The sequence below is a fragment of the Solanum stenotomum genome, chromosome 4, assembly GCF_019186545.1.
Source record: "Solanum stenotomum isolate F172 chromosome 4, ASM1918654v1, whole genome shotgun sequence".
Classification (NCBI taxonomy): domain Eukaryota; kingdom Viridiplantae; phylum Streptophyta; class Magnoliopsida; order Solanales; family Solanaceae; genus Solanum; species Solanum stenotomum.
The window spans coordinates 3,952,241-3,975,686 of NC_064285.1; the positions used below are offsets into that span (position 1 = coordinate 3,952,241).

Here is a 23,446-nt window from a genome sequence, read left to right on the forward strand (position 1 = left end):
TAATAGAACTCTTACAAAATATCAAAGATCCTGAAATCAGGGCTCAAATCATTGATAAAATAAGTGATTCAAAAGAGAAAGATCATAATTTTGAAAAGAATTATATTGCTAAAGAAATTCCTACTAAAGAAGGTTCATATACTATGACAGAGGTTAAAAATCTCTTATTAGAAAAGAGAAAAATGATAAGTTCTCCCACCACAATCAGTGATTTAAAAGAAGAGATTAATAATCTCAAAGAAGACATTATACGTCTTAAAGAAAAGAATGTTGTTATAGAAGTTCGAATGGATGCTTTACAAACCCGTCTAGATTTAGAAAATGCTTCTGAATCATCTTCTTCTCTTGAAGGGGAAAATGATAATCTTGATTTTATAAAAAATCTTTCTTTAAAAAATAATAAGACAGACTTTTTATATAGTCTTAAAGCTTTTACTTCTCAAAAGTTTTATACTAAAATAACTCTTTTAATAGATTATAATTATAAAAAAGTATTTATTGCACTTATTGACAGTGCAGCTGATTTAAATTGTATTCATGAAGGCCTTATACCTTTAAGATATTTTCATAAAACAACTCATAGCCTTCGTTCTGCTAATGGCAGCAAAATGAATATTGAATTTAAATTACCCAAAGCTTTTATATGTAAAGGGAAAAGTTGTGTCCCTCAAATTTTTGTTTTAGTAAAAAATATCACTAACCAAATTATTTTGGGTGTACCTTTTATAAAAGATATTTTTCCACTCACTCATTGGGATAATGATAAAATTATTGGAACCTGGAATAACAAACCATTTATTTTAGAGTTTGTAACTAAACCATTTACTAGATTGATAAATGATTTAACTGCTAAATTATTGGTCTCGAAAAATAACCAAGTCAATTTTATAAAACAAGAAATCAATAGTATTGAAATTGAAAATATCTTACAAAATCCTAAATTACAAGATAAAATAAAAATCTTGGCCAATCAATTCTCTCTTGATATTTGTGGAGATCATCCCAATGCTTTTTGGAATAGGAAAAAGCATGTTGTAAGTCTTCCGTATGAAGATGATTTTGACGAGGATAACATTCCTACAAAGGCAAGACCTTGTCAAATGACCTCTGAATATTTAGAGTTATGCAAAAAAAGAAATTAGCTCTTTATTACAAAAAGGCCTTATAAGGCATTCCAAATCACCATGGTCTTGTACGACATTCTATGTTAATAAACATGCCGAGCAGGAAAGGGGGGCACCCCGATTAGTAATAAATTATAAACCTCTTAATAAAGCTTTAAGATGGATTAGATATCCGATTCCTAATAAAAAGGATTTATTAGATAGAGTTTATGATGCTATTATATTCTCTAAATTTGATTTGAAATCAGGTTATTGGCAAATTCAGATAAATGAATCAGACAGGTTTAAAACCGCTTTTAATGTACCAATGAGACAATTTGAATGGAATGTTATGCCATTTGGCTTAAAAAACGCTCCATCAGAATTCCAGAAAATAATGAATGATATTTTTATTCCTTATAGTAACTTTATAATAGTTTATATAGATGATATCCTAGTATTTTCTAAAAATATAGAAACTCATTTTAAACACTTAGAATTGTTTAAAAAAATTATTATACAAAATGGTTTGGTTTTATCTCAACCTAAGATGGCTTTGTTTAAAACAAATGTCAGATTCCTTGGTCATAATATTGAAAAAGGTAATATTAGCCCTATTAATCGAAGTATTGAATTTGCTTCAAAGCTTCCTGATATTTTAACTAATAAGACCCAGTTACGAAGATTTCTTGGAAGTCTTAATTATGTTGCCCCTTTTATTAAAGATTTGGGAAAAGGCATAAGTACCCCCCCAGCCTATGCCCGAAATCCCAGAGACACACCTAACCTTTACTAAGGTCCTATTACCCCCCCGAACTTAATTTATCTATAATATTCTACCCCTTTTCTGCGTACGTGGCACTATATTGAAAAAAATGTCAACATGCACTGGGCCCACAAAGATAGTGCCACGTAGGCTAAAAAGGGGTAGATTAATACATATAAAATAAGTTCGGGGGGGTAATAGGACCTTAGTAAAGGTTGGGTGTGTCTCTGGGATTTCGGGTATAGGCTGGGGGGGTTCTTATGCATTTTCCCTTAAAGATTTAGCAAAAGATACTGTTGTATTATATGACAGGTTAAAAAATAATCCTAAGGCTTGGACAAATAGCCATACTGAAGCTGTCAAAAAGATTAAGGAAAAGGTTAAAAACCTTCCTTGTTTGACTCTGGCAAATCCAAATTGGGCCAAAACAGTCGAAACTGATGCTTCAGATATAGGTTATGGGGGAGTATTAACTCAATATTGTCCTAATAATAAGCGCCATTATATTGTTCAATTTTATTCTGGTAAATGGAATAATGCACAAAAGAATTATGCTACTATAGCTAAAGAAATTTTGGCTATAGTTAAATGCGTGCTTAAGTTTCAAGGTGATCTTTATAATCAGAAGTTTTTTATAAAAATTGATTGTCAAGCTGCCAAATTTATGTTCAATAAAGACTGTAAACATGATGTTTCTAAACAAATGTTTGCTAGATGACAAGCTCTCTTAGCACCTTTCGATTTTGAAATACAGTATAAGAAAGGTGAAGATAATAGTCTTCCTGATTTTCTTACTAGAGAATATCTAGACTAATAATTATTCTCTTTTCAGGATGAGACTAACATGGCCCCCTCCATCTAGGAGAGGACGAGGAAGAACCAACCCAGGAAGAGGAGGTCATATCCTAGCTCAACAAGGTAGCAGAATACTAACATCATTCAATGTTAGTAATTCAACGGCTTCATCAAGCGGAACTAGTGGGATTGATACAAACCACCCGATGTAAAAGGAATTTATGGATTTTATGAAATCCAAGAAAGAGTCAGATAATAATCCACCATCATACTCTTCAATATTGATGGATGATGAGAACATAGAAGTTTTTGATATGAATGACAAAAAAGAAGTTATACTTCTTTTAGAAGAAAATGATCTCAAATGGAGAAATGAGCCATGACAGATAATGGCCAGGTATTTGGATACAGTATCTTATACTACTATTGTGTACAAATACAGAATGCACTATGAGATAATACTCTCATCTACAGGATGCGAATTTCAGCATTTTTACCCTGCTAATACCAAGAAAGTTTATAACTTTTCAAAACTAATCATAAAAAAAGTTATAGCACCTGAAGAATGGGGAATGAGTACATTAAAGGAGTTAGATTATATCCACCCAGAGCAAAAAGTTGCTGTAAAATACAATTATTGGGATTATATTGATGGATTTAATAAGGTCCTGTTATACGAAAATGCTAATAGGAAGCATTCATGGTTTATTAAAATATGTTCTAATGTATTTGATAGGCATATTCCTAATTGGTTCTGTAAATGGTGGACTCTATATGGTCCTTTAGTAAAAATCTTACCAGAATCATACAAGAAATTATATTTGGAATGGGAGGACATATCCCTAAAATTAATAAAGTTACAGGAAGAGAATGTATTCTTCGAAGGAATATCCTTGATGTATTTCTTCATTGAATTTTCGATTCCTTGGATCATGAAATGGTCAATAGAAGTTAATAATACTTCAGAAGGATTTCCTTGTTTGCAGAGGACTTTTTATACTAAGTTCTGGAGTAAATTACTTCAGAAAAATCCTAAAGGCAAGTTACATGGCCAAGAGATTATTGATTTAATAAATGTAAAAATCAGTCAATATGAGGCTATTACTATAGAATCATCTATCATAGAAGACTTAAGTCCATTCAAGAAGATTTCCAGAAAGCTTCAAATGAAGAAATGACTTATCTCTAAGTCAGAAGCTATTGCCATATATATGGAAGAAGTAAAGAAAGATTTAATGAAAAATCTTGATATTGAGATAAAAGATGATATTTCTATGATTTCAGCCTGTCATACTAATGAAGAAGATGATACATGTATCGCTGGAGAAGGACAAGATATTGATGATGAAGAAATAAATCTTGAGACTATTCTCAAAAGATATCAACAACAACTAGAAGAATCTTCTAGTGCAAACACGACTGGCGATAAAGGAAAAGGCAAGATATAAAGAATCGTTACTATTTGGTCACATGTCATAAGAGGCCAAATAAAGCTACTTTTATAAAGTATAGCCGAAAGTATTGTCGGCCATGTGAAGGCCAGAGGCGCCTGTCGGTCTTATCTTTTACTTATTGGCCATTGTATAAAGTTGTGGGCCACTCTTTTTATTCGTATTTGTCTTGTAACCTCTATATAAGAGGAAGTTTGTATTTAGTAAGAGGCAGGTCCCAGAACCCCATCTCTCTCTCTTTAAAATTCTCTCCCCCTTGTAATATTTTCGAGTATTTCAATAAAAGTTTGCAATTTGGTTTGGAAGATTTCATTATAAGGTACTGTTTCTTATTCTCATCCTTATTTAATATACTTCTTTATGTTCATCAGCCCCATGATGGGCTAAACTGTTGGTGTTGAGCTATAGCATACTAAGTTATTATAAGGTGGCGTTGTGTCTATTATGTTGACAGATTGAACAGGTTAGATTAAGGTCAGACATAGATAATCCAGGCCAGTATATAAAAGATAGCCGAAGGAATCCGTTGGATTACCCGTTGGAAGGGCGGACCCGGGCGGACCCGGATAGTAAGGATTTTCATATACTGTTGTCAGGACTAGCTATGATTATAAAGGTTCCTAATAATCTAGATTATAAAGCCTTTATAAAGCTATGATTATAAAGGCTCTGATACCAAGACGTGAACGGATCGCACCACAGTTAGATTATTAGGAACCTTTATAATCATAGCTAGTCCTGGCAACAGTATATGAAAATCCCTACTATCCGAGTCCGCCCGGGTCCGCCCTTCCTCATGGGTAATACAACGGATAATCCAACGAATTCCTTCGGCTATCTTTCATATACTGGCCTGGATTATCTATGTCTGACCTTAATCTAACCTGTTCAATCTGTCAACATAATAGACACAACGCCACCTTATAATAACTTAGTATGCTATAGCTCAACACCAACAGTTTAACCCATCATGGGGCTGATGAACATAAAGAAGTATATTAAATAAGGATGAGAATAAGAAACAATACCTTATAATGAAATCTTCCAAACCAAATTGCAAACTTTTATTGAAATACTCGAAAATATTACAAGGGGGAGAGAATTTTAAAGAGAGAGAAAGGGGGTTCTAAGACCTGCCTCTTACTAAATACAAACTTCCTCTTATATAGAGGTTACAAGACAAACACGAATAAAAAGAGTGACCCACAACTTTATACAATGGCCAATAAGTAAAAGATAAGACCGACAGGCGCCTCTGGCCTTCACATAGCCGACAATACTTTCAGCTATACTTTATAAAAGTAGCTTGATTTGGCCTCTTATGACATGTGACCAAATAGTAACGATTCTTTATATCTTGCCTTTTCCTTTATCGCCAGTTGTGCTTGCACTAGAATATTCTTCTAGTTGTTGTTGATATCTTTTGAGAATAGTCTCAAGATCTATTTCTTCATCATCAATATCTTGTCCTTCTCCAGCGATACATGTATCATCTTCTTCATTAGTATGACAGGCTGAAAACATAGAAATATCATCTTTTATCTCAATATCAAGATTTTTCATTAAATCTTTCTTTACTTCTTCCATATATATGGCAATAGCTTCTGACTTAGAGATAAGTCATTTCTTCATTTGAAGCTTTCTGGAAATCTTCTTGAATGGACTTAAGTCTTCTATGATAGATGATTCTATAGTAATAGCCTCATATTGACTAATTTTTACATTTATTAAATCAATAATCTCTTGGCCATGTAACTTGCCTTTAGGATTTTTCTGAAGTAATTTACTCCAGAACTTAGTATAAAAAGTCCTCTGCAAACAAGGAAATCCTTCTGAAGTATTATTAACTTCTATTGACCATTTCATGATCCAAGGAATCGAAAATTCAATGAAGAAATACATCAAGGATATTCCTTCGAAGAATACATTCTCTTCCTGTAACTTTATTAATTTTAGGGATATGTCCTCCCATTCCAAATATAATTTCTTGTATGATTCTGGTAAGATTTTTACTAAAGGACCATATAGAGTCCACCATTTACAGAACCAATTAGGAATATGCCTATCAAATACATTAGAACATATTTTAATAAACCATGAATGCTTCCTATTAGCATTTTCGTATAACAGGACCTTATTAAATCCATCAATATAATCCCAATAATTATATTTTACAGCAACTTTTTGCTCTGGGTGGATATAATCTAACTCCTTTAATGTACTCATTCCCCATTCTTTAGGTGCTATAACTTTTTTTATGATTAGTTTTGAAAAGTTATAAACTTTCTTGGTATTAGCAGGGTAAAAATGCTGAAATTCGCATCCTGTAGATGAGAGTATTATCTCATAGTGCATTCTGTATTTGTACACAATAGTAGTATAAGATACTGTATCCAAATACCTGGCCATTATCTGCCATGACTCATTTCTCCATTTGAGATCATTTTCTTCTAAAAGAAGTATAACTTCTTTTCTGTCATTCATATCAAAAACTTCTATGTTCTCATCATCCATCAATATTGAAGAGTATGATGGTGGATTATTATCTGACTCTTTCTTGGATTTCATAAAATCCATAAATTCCTTGTACATCGGGTGGTTTGTATCAATCCCACTAGTTCCGCTTGATGAAGCCGTTGAATTACTAACATTGAATGATGTTAGTATTCTGCTACCTTGTTGAGCTAGGATATGACCTCCTCTTCCTGGGTTGGTTCTTCCTCGTCCTCTCCTAGATGGAGGGGGCCATGTTAGTCTCATCCTAAAAAGAGAATAATTATTAGTCTAGATATTCTCTAGTAAGATAATCAGGAAGACTATTATCTTCACCTTTCTTATACTGTATTTCAAAATCGAAAGGTGCTAAGAGAGCTTGTCATCTAGCAAACATTTGTTTAGAAACATCATGTTTACAGTCTTTATTGAACATAAATCTGACAGCTTGACAATCAGTTTTTATTAAAAACTTCTGATTATAAAGATCACCTTGGAACTTAAGCACGCATTTAACTATAGCCAGAATTTCTTTAGCTATAATAGCATAATTCTTTTGTGCATTATTCCATTTACCAGAATAAAATTGAACAATATAATGACGCTTATTATTAGGACAATATTGAGTTAATACTCCCCCATAACCTATATCTGAAGCATCAGTTTCTACTGTTTTGGCCCAATTTGGATTTGCCAGAGTCAAACAAGGAAGGTTTTTAACCTTTTCCTTAATCTTTTTGACAGCTTCAGTATGGCCATTTGTCCAAGCCTTAGGATTATTTTTTAACTTGTCATATAATACAACAGTATCTTTTGCTAAATCTTTAATAAAAGGGGCAACATAATTAAGACTTCCAAGAAATTTTTGTAATTGGGTCTTATTAGTTAAAATATCAGGAAACTTTGAAGCAAATTCAATACTTCGATTAATAGGGCTAATATTACCTTTTTCAATATTATGACCAAGGAATCTGACATTTGTTTTAAACAAAGCCATCTTAGGTTGAGATAAAACCAAACCATTTTGCATAATAATTTTTTTAAACAATTCTAAGTGTTTAAAATGAGTTTCTATATTTTTAGAAAATACTAGGATATCATCTATATAAACTATTATAAAGTTACTATAAGGAATAAAAATATCATTCATTATTTTCTGGAATTCTGATGGAGCGTTTTTTAAGCCAAATGGCATAACATTCCATTCAAATTGTCCCATTGGTACATTAAAAGCGGTTTTAAACCTGTCTGATTCATTTATCTGAATCTGCCAATAACCTGATTTCAAATCAAATTTAGAGAATATAATAGCATCATAAACTCTATCTAATAAATCCTTTTTATTAGGAATCGGATATCTAATCCATCTTAAAGCTTTATTAAGAGGTTTATAATTTATTACTAATCGGGGTGCCCCCCTTTCCTGTTCGGCATGTTTATTAACATAGAATGTCGTACAAGACCATGGTGATTTGGAATGCCTTATAAGGCCTTTTTGTAATAAAGAGCTAATTTCTTTTTTTGCATAACTCTAAATATTCAGAGTTCATTTGACAAGGTCTTGCCTTTGTAGGAATATTATCCTCGTCAAAATCATCTTCATACGAAAGACTTACAACATGTTTTTTCCTATTCCAAAAAGTATTGGGATGATCTCCACAAATATCAAGAGAGAATTGATTGGCCAAGATTTTTATCTTATCTTGTAATTTAGGATTTTGTAAGATATTTTCAATTTCAATACTATTAATTTCTTGTTTTATAAAATTGACTTGGTTATTTTTCGAGACCAATAATTTAGCAGTTAAATCATTTATCAGTCTAGTAAATGGTTTAGTTACAAACTCTAAAATAAATGATTTGTTAGTCCAGGTTCCAATAATTTTATCATTATCCCAATGAGTGAGTGGAAAAATATCATTTATAAAAGGTACACCCAAAATAATTTGGTTAGTGATATTTTTTTATTTTTTTTTTTGAAATTGGTAACTTCGGTTAGTGATATTTTTTACTAAAACAAAACTTTGAGGGACACAACTTTTCCCTTTACATATAAAAGCTTTGGGTAATTTAAATTCAATATTCATTTTGCTGCCATTAGCAGAACGAAGGCTATGAGTTGTTTTATGAAAATATCTTAAAGGTATAAGGCCTTCATGAATACAATTTAAATCAGCTACACTATCAATAAGCGCAATAAATTCTTTTTTATAATTATAATCTATTAAAAGAGTTATTTTAGTATAAAACTTTTGAGAAGTAAAAACTTTAAGACTATATAAAAAGTCTGTCTTATTATTTTTTAAAGAAAGATTTTTTATAAAATCAAGATTATCATTTTCCCCTTCAAGAGAAGAAGATGATTCAGAAGCATTTTCTAAATCTAGATGGGTTTGTAAAGCATCAATTCGAACTTCTATAACAACATTCTTTTCTTTAAGACGTATAATGTCTTCTTTGAGATTATTAATCTCTTCTTTTAAATCACTGATTGTGGTGGGAGAACTTATCATTTTTCTCTTTTCTAATAAGAGATTTTTAACCTCTGTCATAGTATATGAACCTTCTTTAGTAGGAATTTCTTTAGCAATATAATTCTTTTCAAAATTATGATCTTTCTCTTTTGAATCACTTATTTTATCAATGATTTGAGCCCTGATTTCAGGATCTTTGATATTTTGTAAGAGTTCTATTATTTTGTCATTATCAATGACATTCAAACTCATTTCTTTAAATTGATCATAGATCTTATAAAGGTCGTCTTCATCCTCCTTTTCACATGTCATTCATTGCTGGCAAGGTGAGCATTCATCTTCAGAAGTTAAATACTCTTCTTGTTGAAGAGCTTTAAGATCTTCACTTGTTGAAGATTCTCCTTCACTGCTATATTTTGATCCTGTTCCTGAGTCAAAATTGAGTATAATCTTGTAAAGAGAATCCTTTATATTATCTTCTATGTTAAGACTTTTAATCTTTTCCTTGACTCTGCAATCTTTGGCATAATGACCAAACCTTCCACATTTGTGACAAGTATCTGATTTATTATAATACCTTTTCTTTCTTCGAGAAGAGTCTTCTTTACCTTCTTCAGCTCTTCTTAGCTTCTTTTCGATCCTCTTCTTTTTCCATTTTTCATAATCCTTTTTTGAAGATTTCTTCTTCTTAGGTTGAGTGTCCTCCTTATCTCTTGATTTATTTTTAGAAATATCAAATGCGAATTGTTCGCAAAATTCTCCTAATTGCTTCTATTCATTTAAGCGATGTCTCTTAATCTGTTGATTCAACTTGATTTCATTACATAAGGATAAACCTTCCTGTACGCAGGCACTTATAAGATTAAAAATATTATATCAAAATATCAAACTTTCAAAGTTTGATTTTCTATATCAAACTTAATTTTTTCTGTAATCAACCTTCAATACCGTTAAATTCCCATTTAGTTCGATAATTCCATTTTCATATGTTCACCCCTACCACTCCCTATATATGGATCCCTGCTATTAATGAATTGGCATAAAATAATAATTCGAATTTATTTTAGACTGAGTTTAATAACAGTACTAAACTAATTAATCTCCAAATAACTTGTTATCTTACCAAATATCCTAAAGAGTCATTTAATAGGAGGTATAACGTATAATAATCTCAAGATAAAATATAAGATTATTTTATCTTATATTTGATTGAGGCAACACATAGTCCAAAAATTATTTATCTCATATACATAATAAATTAACTTTATCTCAAAATAACTTATCCCAAAATAATTAATACTGAAATTATTTATCTCATCATTAAAATTAACTTAACCTTTATCTCAAAATAACTTATCCCAAAATAATTACTCAATTCCAAACATGTAAAGCAAATAACTACACAAATTACCGACCAAACTATGAAAAATAATATATATTTTCGATCCAATTAACTTACTTCGTCTAAATTCTGAATCAAATTAAATACGATTTTGAGGAAGCCGGAACCGGAAATGAGACGCCGGAGAACTAACAGCGACGCCGTGCCAGCATATGCCACCTCGACAAAATTCATGACTAGTATGCTGCTGCTGCTGATTTTGATAATTAATCCGATTATGACGAACCCTAACATTTCTCGCCTTAATGTAAATATCCCAGGTTAGAGTCAAAATCAACACTAGAGCGACGGCAGCCGTCGACAGAATGAGAACGAAACAACCGGTAAAATTTCGACCGGTAATTAAGCCGTAAGCTTTCATTGCACCTATAATTGCTAGGTACAAAGTTGTTAAATTCGCTGTTACTTTATCTGAAATCGCCATTTTTGTTGGTGTGAAAGGAGTTTTGGGGGTTTTAGTTTGTGTGTGTGTGTGTGGGTGTGGAGAGTGTGAATTTTAGGGGAAATGGAGGTGAGAGGTGTCGGTGTGAAGTTGCGTGTGACATGTGAATATTATAGCTTTTAGCTTTACCTTTTTTCGGAATTCGGTATTCACTTTATATCCCCGACTAAATTTGAATTTAGAAAGTCGAAATTGGACCTAACAAAGATACTAAGACTTAAACCATATATAAAAAAAATACTTATCACTCTTTAATTGCGTGAAAATTTATGTATTATATACATAGAAATTAGTTATTCTATTTTATATCTTATTTAAAATTATACATAATTTTTTTCATAATTTGTACATTTTCTTCCTCTAGACCATATTAAGTTCAACAATATGGATTAAAAGGAGTATTAATTATATATGTTTCTAAATTGCAAATTAGATAATGTATATTTTAATCAAATTATTAAGCATGATATTATTTATGCAGAATTTAAGTACACATTCAATATTCTCTTAATCAGCTACCAAACAACTTTTTATTTTGCCTGATATAGGCTGGACACAAAATTTTATAACATTTCAAAATTATTCTTAAAAATAACTTTTCGAGTATTTTTTTTTTTGTAACAGTCGAATAAAATATAAACATTAGATGTTATTATAAGTATTTAAATAATTGGAGTAGTTGCTTAATTCTTCTGTAATTTTTATCTCTCTATGTAAATCACAAAAAGAAAATGCAATTATTAATGGTGCGTTTCTGGAAATTTCAAGAGAATTTATACAAAAATGGTTGGTCATTATAATTTATGTCACGTTACATTAGCTCCAAATTGAATCATACGTCAACTTCACATTAAGTGGCATCTATAAATGGACACAATTTTGATGAGGTGAAGTGAAATCATACTCATTTTTGGACTAATATTTAATTAAGACGTAATACATAAATATGTCATTTAATTTAATCTTTTTAATTTATGTCCTCTAGTTTTGAACGTATAAATAGTTAGACAATTAAATTTGTATTAAGTTGAACAAATATATAAATGCATTCGACATGATAATTTATAGGGAAAATTGTATAAAATAACAAACTATTAATTCAAATTAAATGATATAACCACGATTTCATTTAATTGTAATCTGTAGCAAACACTTGCTCTTCGCCTAGTTGTGTTTGTGTTTGTATAAAGCGAGAGAAAACTGTATATAAAAATACAAATACATATATTTTCGTCCTATACACTTATAATTATACAAATACAAATCTTCCCCTACCAGTTCTCTTTTGCCTTTCTCTCTTTCTCGCTTTATACAAACACAAATTATACAAATTACAATGTATAATTTGTGTTCTACAAAGCGAGAGATGGATTTGATATACAAATGTTTATTTCGATTCAATTATATACAAATTCAAATTTTATGCAGATATACAAACACAATCATTGATACATATACATATAATAGTTACATATATATAATTATCTAACCGATATACATATACAATCGTTGCGCTTTTATACAAACGAGAGGCCTGCCAACAATTTAAACAAATCTGATGCTCCTGCCAATGATTTATACAAATCTGATGCTCCATAGCAACCATAAAATTTGTTATGGAACACTATGCAAACTATATATATAACATACAAATAAGAATTTTATGTTTGCTAAACCTAAAATTTACTCTAATTTATATCGTATATGTATTTTGGCACGTAATACTTATTATATTTGTGCACACTAAAAGTAATATACAAAAATTAGTGAGCTATGTGTAATTTCCCTAATCTTTTGGGGGCAAATCGCATTATCAAAACAAAAGCCCTAAAAACATAAGCAAAACCTCAGTGTTCTATGATCTTCAAAATCCCCCAAATTCATCAAACTGGAAAAACAGAGAAGAAAAAATCTCAAATTCATTAAAAAATGGGACTAAATTTTCTAACAAGCTTAGCTAAACGCACAACAATTCAACATTCAAAGCGTTGTTTCACTTCCAAGAATTCAATTTCCAGAATATGGACTGAATCTAAATCTTATAGTAAAAATTTCAATACAAATACAGTTACGAAAACCCCTTCTTTTTCATTTTCGTTACTTTTTCGAAAATCGTATTCATCATCTTCATCTTCGTCTGCGAAAACCCAAGTGGGGTTTTTGGCATGGTATTTAGGAGCTCTAGAAGCTCGTCCAATTATCACGAAAAGTATTTCTTCTGCTGTTATTTATGCTGCTTCTGATGTTACTTCACAGGTAATTTCCCATTTTGTTTGCTAATTTTTGTAATTTAATTTAATTTGCTAATTTCAGTGGAAAATGGTTTACATTATGATGTAATTGTAATTTTCTGGAGAATTTTTGTTTGATTGGATTATCTAAGTATTGAAGGTAATAAATGATAATGGTATTAAGTGGAGCTTATGATCAAGAATCAAGTTTTTGTTGTTGTTGTTAGTTGAAGTAAATGTTAAGCTCTAGTTTGGCCATAAATTTTGAGGTTGAAACTTGAAAATTTGAGCTTTTAAAGTTGTGATTTTTGGAGTTTGATGTTGTGTTTGAACATGCATTTTACTTGGGAAAATAAGCAGAAGTCCCAAAAACCAGACCAGTTTTGGGAATTTGAAAATATTTGAAGATGATCGAATTTCATGGCCAAATAGATATTTGAAGACAATTTTTTAATATTTACTCCCAAAATGTATGGCCAAATGCTACTAGCTAAATGTTGATTGAAGCAAGTGTGATATATTAAGAAATAGTTACATTCTTAAAGAATGACTTTCATTTTCCTTTTTTTGGGTGAAAATATTTTCAACAATTCAAAAAAACCAAATTGGAAAATGATTTCAGTCAAGGAAAACGGTTTCCAGTTTCCACCATACCGAAACACAACATATACTGGTGATTTTTGCTTTGATTAGACAAACGAACTCGAAAGTTTAATTTTTTGATGCGATAAAAATTGATTAAACATGAGTTGTGACTTGTGGACTATGTGGTTTGCATTTTCCAGATGATTATGATGTCACCTTCAGATTCTTTAGATATAATTAGGACTCTACGAATGGCTAGCTTTGGACTATTAATTTTAGGAACAGCACAGCATCATTGGTTTAACTTTGTGGCAAGGGTATTGCCGAAGCGGGATACCATTAGTACATTGAAGAAGCTGTCGATGGGACAGCTTGGTTTTGGGCCTGTAATTAATTCTATTTTCTTCTCTTTCAATGCTGCTCTACAAGGTACACATTAGGTTCTTCTCTCTTTCATTCGCTTTCTGCCTAGTTCTTGCTTTCTAGTACTGAAGTTGCTAATTCATTTCTTAATTATGCTATTTGTCACAACTCACAGATGATACTAAAAGGCACATAACTTTACTTCCTGAGTTTGACCATGTATCCCAAAAGAACAGTTCAGAGTCCAGAAAGCACCATTGGGACATCAAAGTCGAGTGATACACACTTCACCACTATGTGGGGGATTAAACTTTGCTTCTTTCCTGCATTATAGTGTAAAGCAAATGTTTGTTCTGTATATTCTGAAGGTTAAAAGAACATGACAAATTATAGAAAAATACAAACAACATAAGGGAAAATCATAGAGGCAGAATAAGGTGTCCAATGGGTAAAATACATCGTTAGTAGTAAAATGATAGCTTCTTTTTTCCTGCCGAATGATTGCACATTAGTCATTTGGTAATATTATTCAACCATAAATCAAACTATAAAATTTATTGAATGCTGAGAGCTTCAGTTTTCTTTGACAAGAATTTTAGAAGCTTTGGAAAAACCTAACAATAAAATGAATAGTTGTGGAAGTGGAAATAAGACTATTTGATATATGGAAGACTCATAAAAAGAAATAAATGTTTCATATATATTTTTTTGATCGGTAAACTAGTGTTTTGTATTGTTTAATCTTAGTCAACCATATACTCAACATCAGGGTTCTTGTGTGCAAAAATGCCTCATACTTGTCTTTCATAGATGCCTCCCCTACTCCCCCAATTTCGCCGGGCAGCACTTCGTGCAAGACATAAGCCTTTTTTACTCTTTTATTTAATTTGGTTGTTAATCCCGGTCTTTGGTTCAAGCAATCACATATGACATTTAACTCCTCTCCATGCACTATGGTGTATATGGTAGCTCTTGTGACAGAAAATGTAGGCCCAGTTGCTATCTGATGTTGATGTTTACAACAATTTGAAGGACTCTAATTTTATCATCTACCTTGCTATATACATGCATACACAGTGAGAGGAGTTAAATGTAGGTGAGTACATAATCTATTGGTGAAACTTTACCACATCCAGTTGGTGGGTACGTAAGATGTTTAAGTTGGTGGGGCTGGTCGAATGATATAGGTGAAACTTTACCACGTCCAGTGGCTGAGGTTCTGAATATTACATTAAGGGATCTGTTTCTTCTTAGCTTTTTCCTCCTGTGAATCTCTGCCAGTATTGCCGCTATAATTGCCAGTATTGATTGTCAACACATTTGAAGAGTTTCATGACTACGCAACCATTACCAAGGGTTTTTTTTTTTTTTTTTTTAATCTCGTAGAGGTAAAGTTCTGTTTAAGAAATCTGCTTGTGTGATCTAGGATTATTTGTCGGTTATGCTAGGTCTGATGATTACCTTTGCCTTTTGATTTACTGTCTCATTGGCGCAACATGATTTAATCCTTTGACTCTTTCTTATTGTCACATTCAGGTGAGAATGGGGGGGAAATCGTTGCGAGGTTGAAGCGTGACCTGCTCCCAACAATGATGAACGGCCTAATGTACTGGCCGTTGTGTGATTTCTTGACATATAAAGTAATCCCTGTCCATTTGCAGGTACTATGTTACACTTATCTTTTTTGTAAGGACAGCTAGTGCATTTATGTTTCATGAGATTTATGTTGCTCGAACTCTCCAAAGTTGTAGCCACACCCCTGTCAAATCCTCCAAAAATGCACTACTTTGGAGGATCCAACATGCATTACCTGACAGTTTTGAAGAGTTCGAGCAACATAGAATTATGAGATGATCCACAACTTCTCTGGTCTGACTACGAGCCCTTATTGGAAGCATCTATTGTTCTAGTTTCATCAATCTCAAATTTGTTTAACTTACTCAATTCATCTCCTTCAATTATTCTGAACTCTTTTAAACACTCACGAGGTTGACATTTTTGGTAATGCTCTTTAACAGCCATTAGCCAACAGTGCATTCGCATATGCCTGGACGATATATTTGACGTATATGGCCAGTTCCAAGAAAGCCATTGCTGCTTAGTATGCAACCCCTGCCCTGGAAGTCTCAAAACCGCGCAAATTGAGATAAAACTATTGCTGATCAGTCCTGCATATTGAGTTACTCAACATTATTCACAGGATGGTGTAGAATAGGTCAAGGCCCTTGATTCAAGAGCCACAATTTGACTCATTCTTCCATTTAGTTTCCTTATTTTCAGTTTCCAGTGTATTGATGAAGACGAGTCATTGAGAATATGCTGCTTCATCTACATATAATATTTTGCCTAAAAATTTTCAACTTTTGTAATGCTGTAGAGAAACATTATAACTTTAGATGAGATAATACATAAATATGCACTTTAACTTTGCTTCAACCGACATTTATGTGTTCTAATTTTGAGTATGCACAAATAGATACTTACATTTGTCTGTTCTACATGACATAATACATGTAGAACGCCACATAAGACACAAAATTTTCATGTAGGACACCACGTAAGATGAATGTGTTTATTTATTCATTTTTATACAAGTATAGTGCTCACTTGTGGATATCTAAAATTGAAGGTCATATATGCAAGTTGATGGACACATTTTTGTGTTATGCCATATATCATAAATTTCAAAAGTCTTTCTTCACGTAAATATGAGACAGAAGGAAGAAGTACAACACTACAAGATTTTTTCATTCTCTTTGATAAGATTAAAAGACTCTTAATGAGCAATCAACATAACTAACAATAAATTTCAATCATGAATATATGTGAAGGATAACTAAAGAGTCAAGAAATATTAAATTTGTTTTCTTCTCTTTAATATCCAAATGATACAAGAAGCCAAAAGAAAAGGTCTCTTTTATGGTGATTTGAAAAAAGACCAATGTTCAAGACTGCAAAGGCTCATTTCCCCTCATGTTAAGCATTCAATTGGCTTCATTCCCCACTGTTTCTGCAACTTAAAAAAAAACAGAAGTACTTACAACAACAAAGGTGCAATAACTCTCTCATTTACTCTCCCTTATACACATTGCACTTTTCTACTTAATCTTCTTCATGACTCATCCTCATAAAAATCATTTCTTTATTCTAATCGTACTTTTCTGTTTTAATTTGCTTGTCTAATTTTAAGTTCATACAAAATGTAATAAAGAAATTATGACTTTTGAATCTTGTTGTGTTAAATAAATTAAGAAGAATTAACCGAAATAACATTTCACTCATTGATTAAACGAAAAGTGGGCAAATATATAATATATGTATAATTCATGTATAATATGTGAATGATCGTGTATAATTAATGTATAGTCTATATATACCGATTACAACCGTTAGAAAAAGTAAATAGCAAATTTGTCTAGCTATTTATGTAAAAATTCCTTTATCTATTTTTCATATTACTTGACCTCTAGTGAGACGACACTCTTAAGAAAATTTTAATTAGAAGAAACACCAAAAATCTCTTTTTATTTTATGAATTTAAATACGTCAAAAGTTAAAATTAAAGAATCGCTTAAAAAATAGGAAACAAAATAATATTTCTTAAACAATTATTTTTTTCAAAAAAAAATAGGAGAAACATATAGAAAAATATTTCTTCTTTTTATTCTACTCATCCATCAAAATAGTGGGCTCTTTAAGGAAACATTTCAAGTGAATTGAATTTTATTCAAGAACTTCTCTTTTCTTGGAAAGGGTGTCAAGAATTTTTTCCAAAAATCAAATCTTTTTTTCTCTTTTTACAGTATGAAGACTTTTGGGTTCTCTGTTCTGTTCTTGATGATGGGAATTACAGCTTTTTTATCCCTTTTTTGCTTCAGCACTGGAGGTAAAAAGTCTTGAGAACCCTTGCTATTGTTCTGTGATATTACTAGTAATTTTATTTTTTTTTCATATTTGAACTCAAAGTTCTTATTATTGAAGAGATTTCAGAATCTTGAATTGTAAACTAGCTCTAATTGCTTGTTCATTTTTGGACATTTTTTTTACTGTATTAAGTTTGTTCAAGTTTTGTTGTTGTTGTTGTGAATTTATAGCCTAAAAATGGGGCATGTGAATTGTGGTTTTTTTTCGTAAAACTAAGTATTTTATGTATATATTTTTTAAAATTGGTATAATATTATTTGTTGGCAAGAATGGTGTACTTGGTTGAATGTTGAGTTATTTACCTAAAGGAGTAGGGATCAGTTTCTGTTTGTACCACCTTTTATTATATCCGATTATTGCATTATTTCGTTGTTGTTACTGCTCTCCCTCGTGTTTGTTGTGTAATACTCTCCATTTCGCATTATTTTGTTGTTGGTCCCATATTTGTATCCTACTTTTACAAACTGTTTGAGAGAGGCTTTGTTTAAGCTGAAGGTCTATCGGAAATAACCTCTCTATCTCTATTCGGTAGGAGTAAGGTTTGCAATACACTCTTACCTCCCAAGACCCCACTTGTGGAATTACATTGGGTATATTGTCGTATCCGTGCAAACTATATTTCATTGTTGCTCTCCGAAAAAGGCTATTTCACTCCTAACTCTTTGTTTACCTCGTTTTCCTTAGCGTAAATGGATCTGAGTGTAAATAGCTTTCTTTCATCACAAATCTTGTGATACATATATATATGATACACATAAAAATGAACATATTTAAGCAAGGAATCCTAGTTGAATGATTGACCGATATCCCTCCTAGTCGTTTTCAATTATATAGGTAATCAAGTGAACATAATGAGACAATGATTATCTACATGTATACTCTTCTCTTCCCTATCCTCCTCCTCTTTCCGGTGTTTTACACCAAATCAAACAATTTAACCCACATCCGTGGATGGGAGCAGAGTTAACAGATTGTGAACGCGTCATCATTTTTTATTTTTTTTTGAGTTGGTCCAAATTTGTTTAGTATATCTCCTATCATAGAAGGGCCTTTATAGGGTCTATCACCTATCGGAAGCAGCCTCCCTATCCTCACAAGGTAGGGGTAAGGTTTGCGTACACTCTTCCCTCCTCAGATCCCACCTTGTGGGATTATACTAGGTTGTTGTGTATTTGATATAACATAAATTGTCTTGCTTCACTTCTTGTATACACCAATTCATCTTACTTTTATTGAACTACTTATGTTATTGATCGTATTTGTTTCTCGATGGTTCTCAAATGTCTGCCCGAGGATCATTCACAAAGTCTCAGTACATTTTTGATAAAGTCATTTCGGTTTGTTAATATGCACGGTGCTTGCTGTTAGAAGAATTATATGAGATATATACCAATCTCTGTTTGCCAGATACTGAGGTTAAAACTACAGAATTGATCAGCAGATAGTCGTATTCACAGTTTCACGGAAGGGTATGGTATTGACATAGCTTTCTCGTAAATGAAACACAGGAATGTCCTTCAAATGGCAAAACACCGATACAACGATGACCATAAAGAACAGAAAGCTGCAGGTACTTTGTGGACAGTTATAACTTATAGTTATGTGGTTCGATGGTGTAGAAATTATACGTTGTGTATGGATTACTAAAAAAGTCTCTTTTTTTCTCCCCTATTTCCCATCCTCAGGACAATGGCTACGGTCCAAGCATCAATGAGGACGATTCAAGCAAGTTAGGACTGGAAGATTATCGTCCCATCGATCCAGTTCCTAGCTCAAAAGCTTCCGTAAAACCAGGACCTGTTGAGCATGGTACTCCTCTTATGCCTTATATTCCTAAGCCTTCACCTCCTCCTATTAGCACCATCGATGGGCTCCCATAAGCTCATCGTTAGTCCTCTTCCACCGCTGTGCTAAAGTTGGGCAAATGTTGTTTTTTCCTTCAGAAAAGCTGTCTTTGCTAATTTTGTGTTGTTCCTGTAAATTTTTTCGTTGAAACTTTCTGTATTACCATGGCATGTAACTTATAGTACGCCACTAGATAGGCGATACTTGCACAAATTATCAGTTATTTATGTAGTTGAATTTCGTACATAACTGATAATTCTTTGCTAGGTGCTGCATGGATAGTAGAGCTCTTCGATTACATATAATCATGTAGTTATATGTAATCGAAGGAGCTCTACTATCCATGAGTTTTTGGCACTAGGTTGTTCTTCTAACTTCCTTTATAATTATCACTAGTTATAGACTGCATACACTATAGTTTCAGACTTGGACCAGAAATTGTAGTGATAATTGAACCGAGGGTCTTATCAGAAACAACCTCTCTACCTCCCAAGATAGGGGTAAGATTTATGTACACACTATCGTCCTCAGACCCCACTTATGAGATTACATTGGGTATGTTGTGGTTGTAATTATGATGACACTAGTAGTCTTGTTAGGCAACTAATCATATCTAGAAGTGTTTGAAGATAAGAGTCTCCTTGTTAGATTTTCTTGATCAATAATTGTTAGCCTTGACAACGGTAAGATTTGTTGTTGTGTGATCAAAGGGTCACAGGTTTAAGCCGTGAAAATAATCCCTCTTGCATAAATAATATAAGGTAAGGTTATGTATAGTAGACTCAATATGGTTCAACCTTTCTATATAGACGCTACACATGACAAAAGCTTAGTACATTGGACTCGTCAATCTAGTTCAAAAGAGACGAAAAACGAAAAAAAATAAATAGAGAGCATGAATTGCAAAATTAATTTGTAACTCAATGATTGATTTATAATTAAGTGTAATAAAATGAATCAATTAAATATTCAAATAATCACCTTCTCCAAATTGTATTTCTATATTTACCAAAAAAAAATAATTGTGCTAATATTTTGTCCTCCCACTCAAATAGACATGTAACTACTATAATTGAACTTCTCAAAATAATTGTCTTAATTTCTTAGCTGGATGAGGACTTTCCACCTCATCTTCACCGGAGCGAAAACCCGACCAATATTTCGGCAATGCCGGAATGTTCAAGTCAAAGTTGTTGACGGACCCCACACCGTTCAACGACGATGACGATGACGATGACGTCACTTTCCCCTCATAGTGACGCCTCTTATGGCCACCCAAAGCTTGTCCAGTTGGAAAAGTCTTGTGACAAATGGAACACTCATGAGTCCTTCCACTAACCGCATTACCTGACGTGATCACTACAGATTGTTCGTAGACTTTATCTCTGTTACTACGATGACTAGCTTTGTGTCCTCCTAAAGCTTGATAAGATCCAAAACATTTACCGCAAACTGAACACTTGTAAGAATTCTTACTAGTAATATTGTTATTGTTATTGTTATTGCTGTGTGCGAGCATGAGTAGACAGAAAGCTAAGTATTCCTCTTCGGAAATAATTGGTTGTTGTTTCTCCATGACGATGCTACGAGGTCGTTTCGATCTGATCTTGCTTTTTGTCCATGATTCAAGGTAATTTTGAGTAGTAGTATTAATTTGGAATTGAAATAGTGATGGTGGAGTTGTGGTGGTTGGAGAGTTCAAAGCTTCAAGTGCCATTACTAGTTGGTTTTTTCTTAGTGAATGGAGAAATTTGTGAGTGAAAAGAAGAGAAAGAGTTGGAATTATGTTTGATGATTTTGAGTGAGCGAGATTTGTAATATATAAAGCGGAGAAATTAGATAAGGAAGTTGCAAGTCAAGGAGCAGGAAGGAGAGAGTGGAGCACATTTGACAAAGATATTAATTACTTGAGGGCCAAGTGGAACTTTGTTTAGTACTGAGGCGGCGGAGCTAGGTGGGGATCATGGGTTCGGACAAATTCAGTAGCTTTTCTGTAGACTTTATATTTGTACTAGAAAATTAATTAAATATATATGTATATTAATTTGTGAACTCCTAACAACATTGATTGACGGTTATTAATGAAATTTAGAACCCCAAAACTCTTAATCCTGACTTTGCCTCTGTATTATGACCCTCAACAAAGGCGGCTAAAAAGGATGCAAGGTATTTACTCTCATTTGGTTTTATTATTCTTCCACTTTGGATAGGGATGACAATAGGGAGATGTGGGGCGGGTCAGATGCAGGGCGGGTTCAAACATTTTTAAAGAGAGTGGAGTGATGTATTAGTCAGTCACACAAATATAGTTGTATTTTAAATAATAAAGTATAATTTAATAGTAAAGTGAATGGAGAGAATATATATTAATTGAGACAGTTGCCTAAGCTGCATGTAGACTATGGACTCTATCAAAAGTCAAAACACATCTCTTTCCTCAAGATATAAAATGATTGGTGGAGGTTTAAGATTAATACATTTGGTAGATGTATACATCTCCAATAACTAATGTATAATTTTTTTTTATATCAAAGTCCAAATCAAATATCTAAAGTATTCAAATTTTGACTCCAACAAACTCTGTCAATCTATTCTCAAAAGCGTGTACATAGAAGACCCTTTATTCAGACTGTCTTATTTTCAAGCTTCTACAACTTACTTTATCATTCTATTTTCAAAAACACGTAGATAGAAGATCCTTTTTTCAGACTGTCTTATTTTCAGGCCTCTATGGCCGGCAGAGGAAGAAGAGAAGGAAAAGAGGAAGTACAAGCTTGCCCAAACTATGCCCATCCCTAATTAGAGGTTGGGCATATTTCACAATATTGACCTAAATCTTGTGTGACTTTATGAGCCACCAGCAGCCTTAACAACTTCCAACTTTGACTGTAATTATTAATTCCCACTATTGTTGATGTATGCAATTAATGATTATGATTAGCAAATTTTATTAGAAATTACTATAGTTTGGTTTTTATATTACGAGTTGTAGCTACACTTTTACTATTTACACTTTATAGCAAGGTTTGGTTGCTAGACGACTTTATTCAGTATATTTGTTCGCAAAACGAATATAGTTTGTGTCAACAATATTTGTTCATGCAACAAATACAATCAAGGCGAAATACAAAATAAATAGGAGTGTTGGTATATTAAAAAGGCAACAAAATGTCCAAATCATAGCCATATAATAGAATTTTCTTTTAAAAGAATAAATCAAATGAATGAAATAATCAAATAATCACTTTCCCAAAGTGTGTCCTATTGTTGTTGGAATAATTCAAGTGAAGGAAATTGTCTTAATTTCTTAGTTGGATGAGGACTTTCCACCTCATCCTCGCCCGAGGCAAAACCCGGCCAATTATCTGGTAACACCGGAATATTCAAGTCAAAGTTGTTGACCGACCCCACACCGTTCGACGATGATGATGACGTCACCTTCCCTTCATAATGGCGCCTTTTGTGACCACCCAAAGCTTGTCCAGTTGGAAAAGTCTTGTGGCAAATGGTACACTCATGAGTCCTTCCACTAACCACATTACCTGACGTGATGACTACAGATTGTTCGTAGA

The 23,446-nt window shown here is 32.5% G+C and overlaps 4 protein-coding genes across 4 annotated transcripts in view; 2 read left to right on the forward strand and 2 right to left on the reverse strand.

Moving 5' to 3' along the window:
- Positions 1–9,394: 9,394 nt before the first annotated feature.
- On the reverse strand, positions 9,395–10,908 carry LOC125862844 (uncharacterized). The gene is made up of 2 exons (XM_049542969.1): positions 10,572–10,908; positions 9,395–9,510 (listed from the first exon to the last, which is right to left on the reverse strand). Exons 1-2 carry the CDS (start codon positions 10,906–10,908, stop codon positions 9,395–9,397), a joined length of 453 nt encoding a protein of 150 aa, XP_049398926.1.
- A 1,862-nt stretch (positions 10,909–12,770) lies between these two features.
- LOC125863358 (protein SYM1-like) lies at positions 12,771–16,493 on the forward strand. Its single transcript, XM_049543546.1, has 4 exons — positions 12,771–13,182; positions 13,943–14,171; positions 15,642–15,766; positions 16,124–16,493. Exons 1-4 carry the CDS (start codon positions 12,856–12,858, stop codon positions 16,205–16,207), a joined length of 765 nt encoding a protein of 254 aa, XP_049399503.1. The 5' UTR covers positions 12,771–12,855; the 3' UTR covers positions 16,208–16,493.
- Positions 16,494–17,804: 1,311 nt separating this feature from the next.
- LOC125862638 (uncharacterized) lies at positions 17,805–20,114 on the forward strand. Its single transcript, XM_049542757.1, has 3 exons — positions 17,805–17,991; positions 19,538–19,599; positions 19,715–20,114. The coding sequence occupies exons 1-3, from the start codon at positions 17,910–17,912 to the stop codon at positions 19,907–19,909; spliced, it is 339 nt and encodes a 112-aa protein (XP_049398714.1). The 5' UTR covers positions 17,805–17,909; the 3' UTR covers positions 19,910–20,114.
- A 668-nt stretch (positions 20,115–20,782) lies between these two features.
- The window catches only part of LOC125863215 (zinc finger protein ZAT10-like), a 17,331-nt gene continuing 14,667 nt past the window's right edge, over positions 20,783–23,446 (reverse strand). Inside the window, exon 2 of the mRNA XM_049543385.1 lies at positions 20,783–21,221. Coding sequence (XP_049399342.1) covers positions 20,956–21,221 — 266 coding nt within the window. The 3' untranslated portion in view covers positions 20,783–20,955. The remainder of the gene's footprint in view (positions 21,222–23,446) is intronic.

Coding starts and splice junctions, on each gene's coding strand:
- LOC125862844 (XM_049542969.1), bottom strand. CDS start 10,908: ATGGCGATTTCAGATAAAGTAACAGCGAATTTAACAACTTTGTACCTA. Junction 9,511..10,571: donor GTTCCGGCTTCCTCAAAATC/GTATTTAATTTG, acceptor ATTTTGACTCAG/GAACAGGATCAAAATATAGC.
- LOC125863358 (XM_049543546.1), top strand. CDS start 12,856: ATGGGACTAAATTTTCTAACAAGCTTAGCTAAACGCACAACAATTCAA. Junction 14,172..15,641: donor TTTCAATGCTGCTCTACAAG/GTACACATTAGG, acceptor TGTCACATTCAG/GTGAGAATGGGGGGGAAATC. Junction 15,767..16,123: donor TAATCCCTGTCCATTTGCAG/GTACTATGTTAC, acceptor GCTCTTTAACAG/CCATTAGCCAACAGTGCATT.
- LOC125862638 (XM_049542757.1), top strand. CDS start 17,910: ATGAAGACTTTTGGGTTCTCTGTTCTGTTCTTGATGATGGGAATTACA. Junction 17,992..19,537: donor TTTTTGCTTCAGCACTGGAG/GTAAAAAGTCTT, acceptor AATGAAACACAG/GAATGTCCTTCAAATGGCAA. Junction 19,600..19,714: donor TAAAGAACAGAAAGCTGCAG/GTACTTTGTGGA, acceptor TCCCATCCTCAG/GACAATGGCTACGGTCCAAG.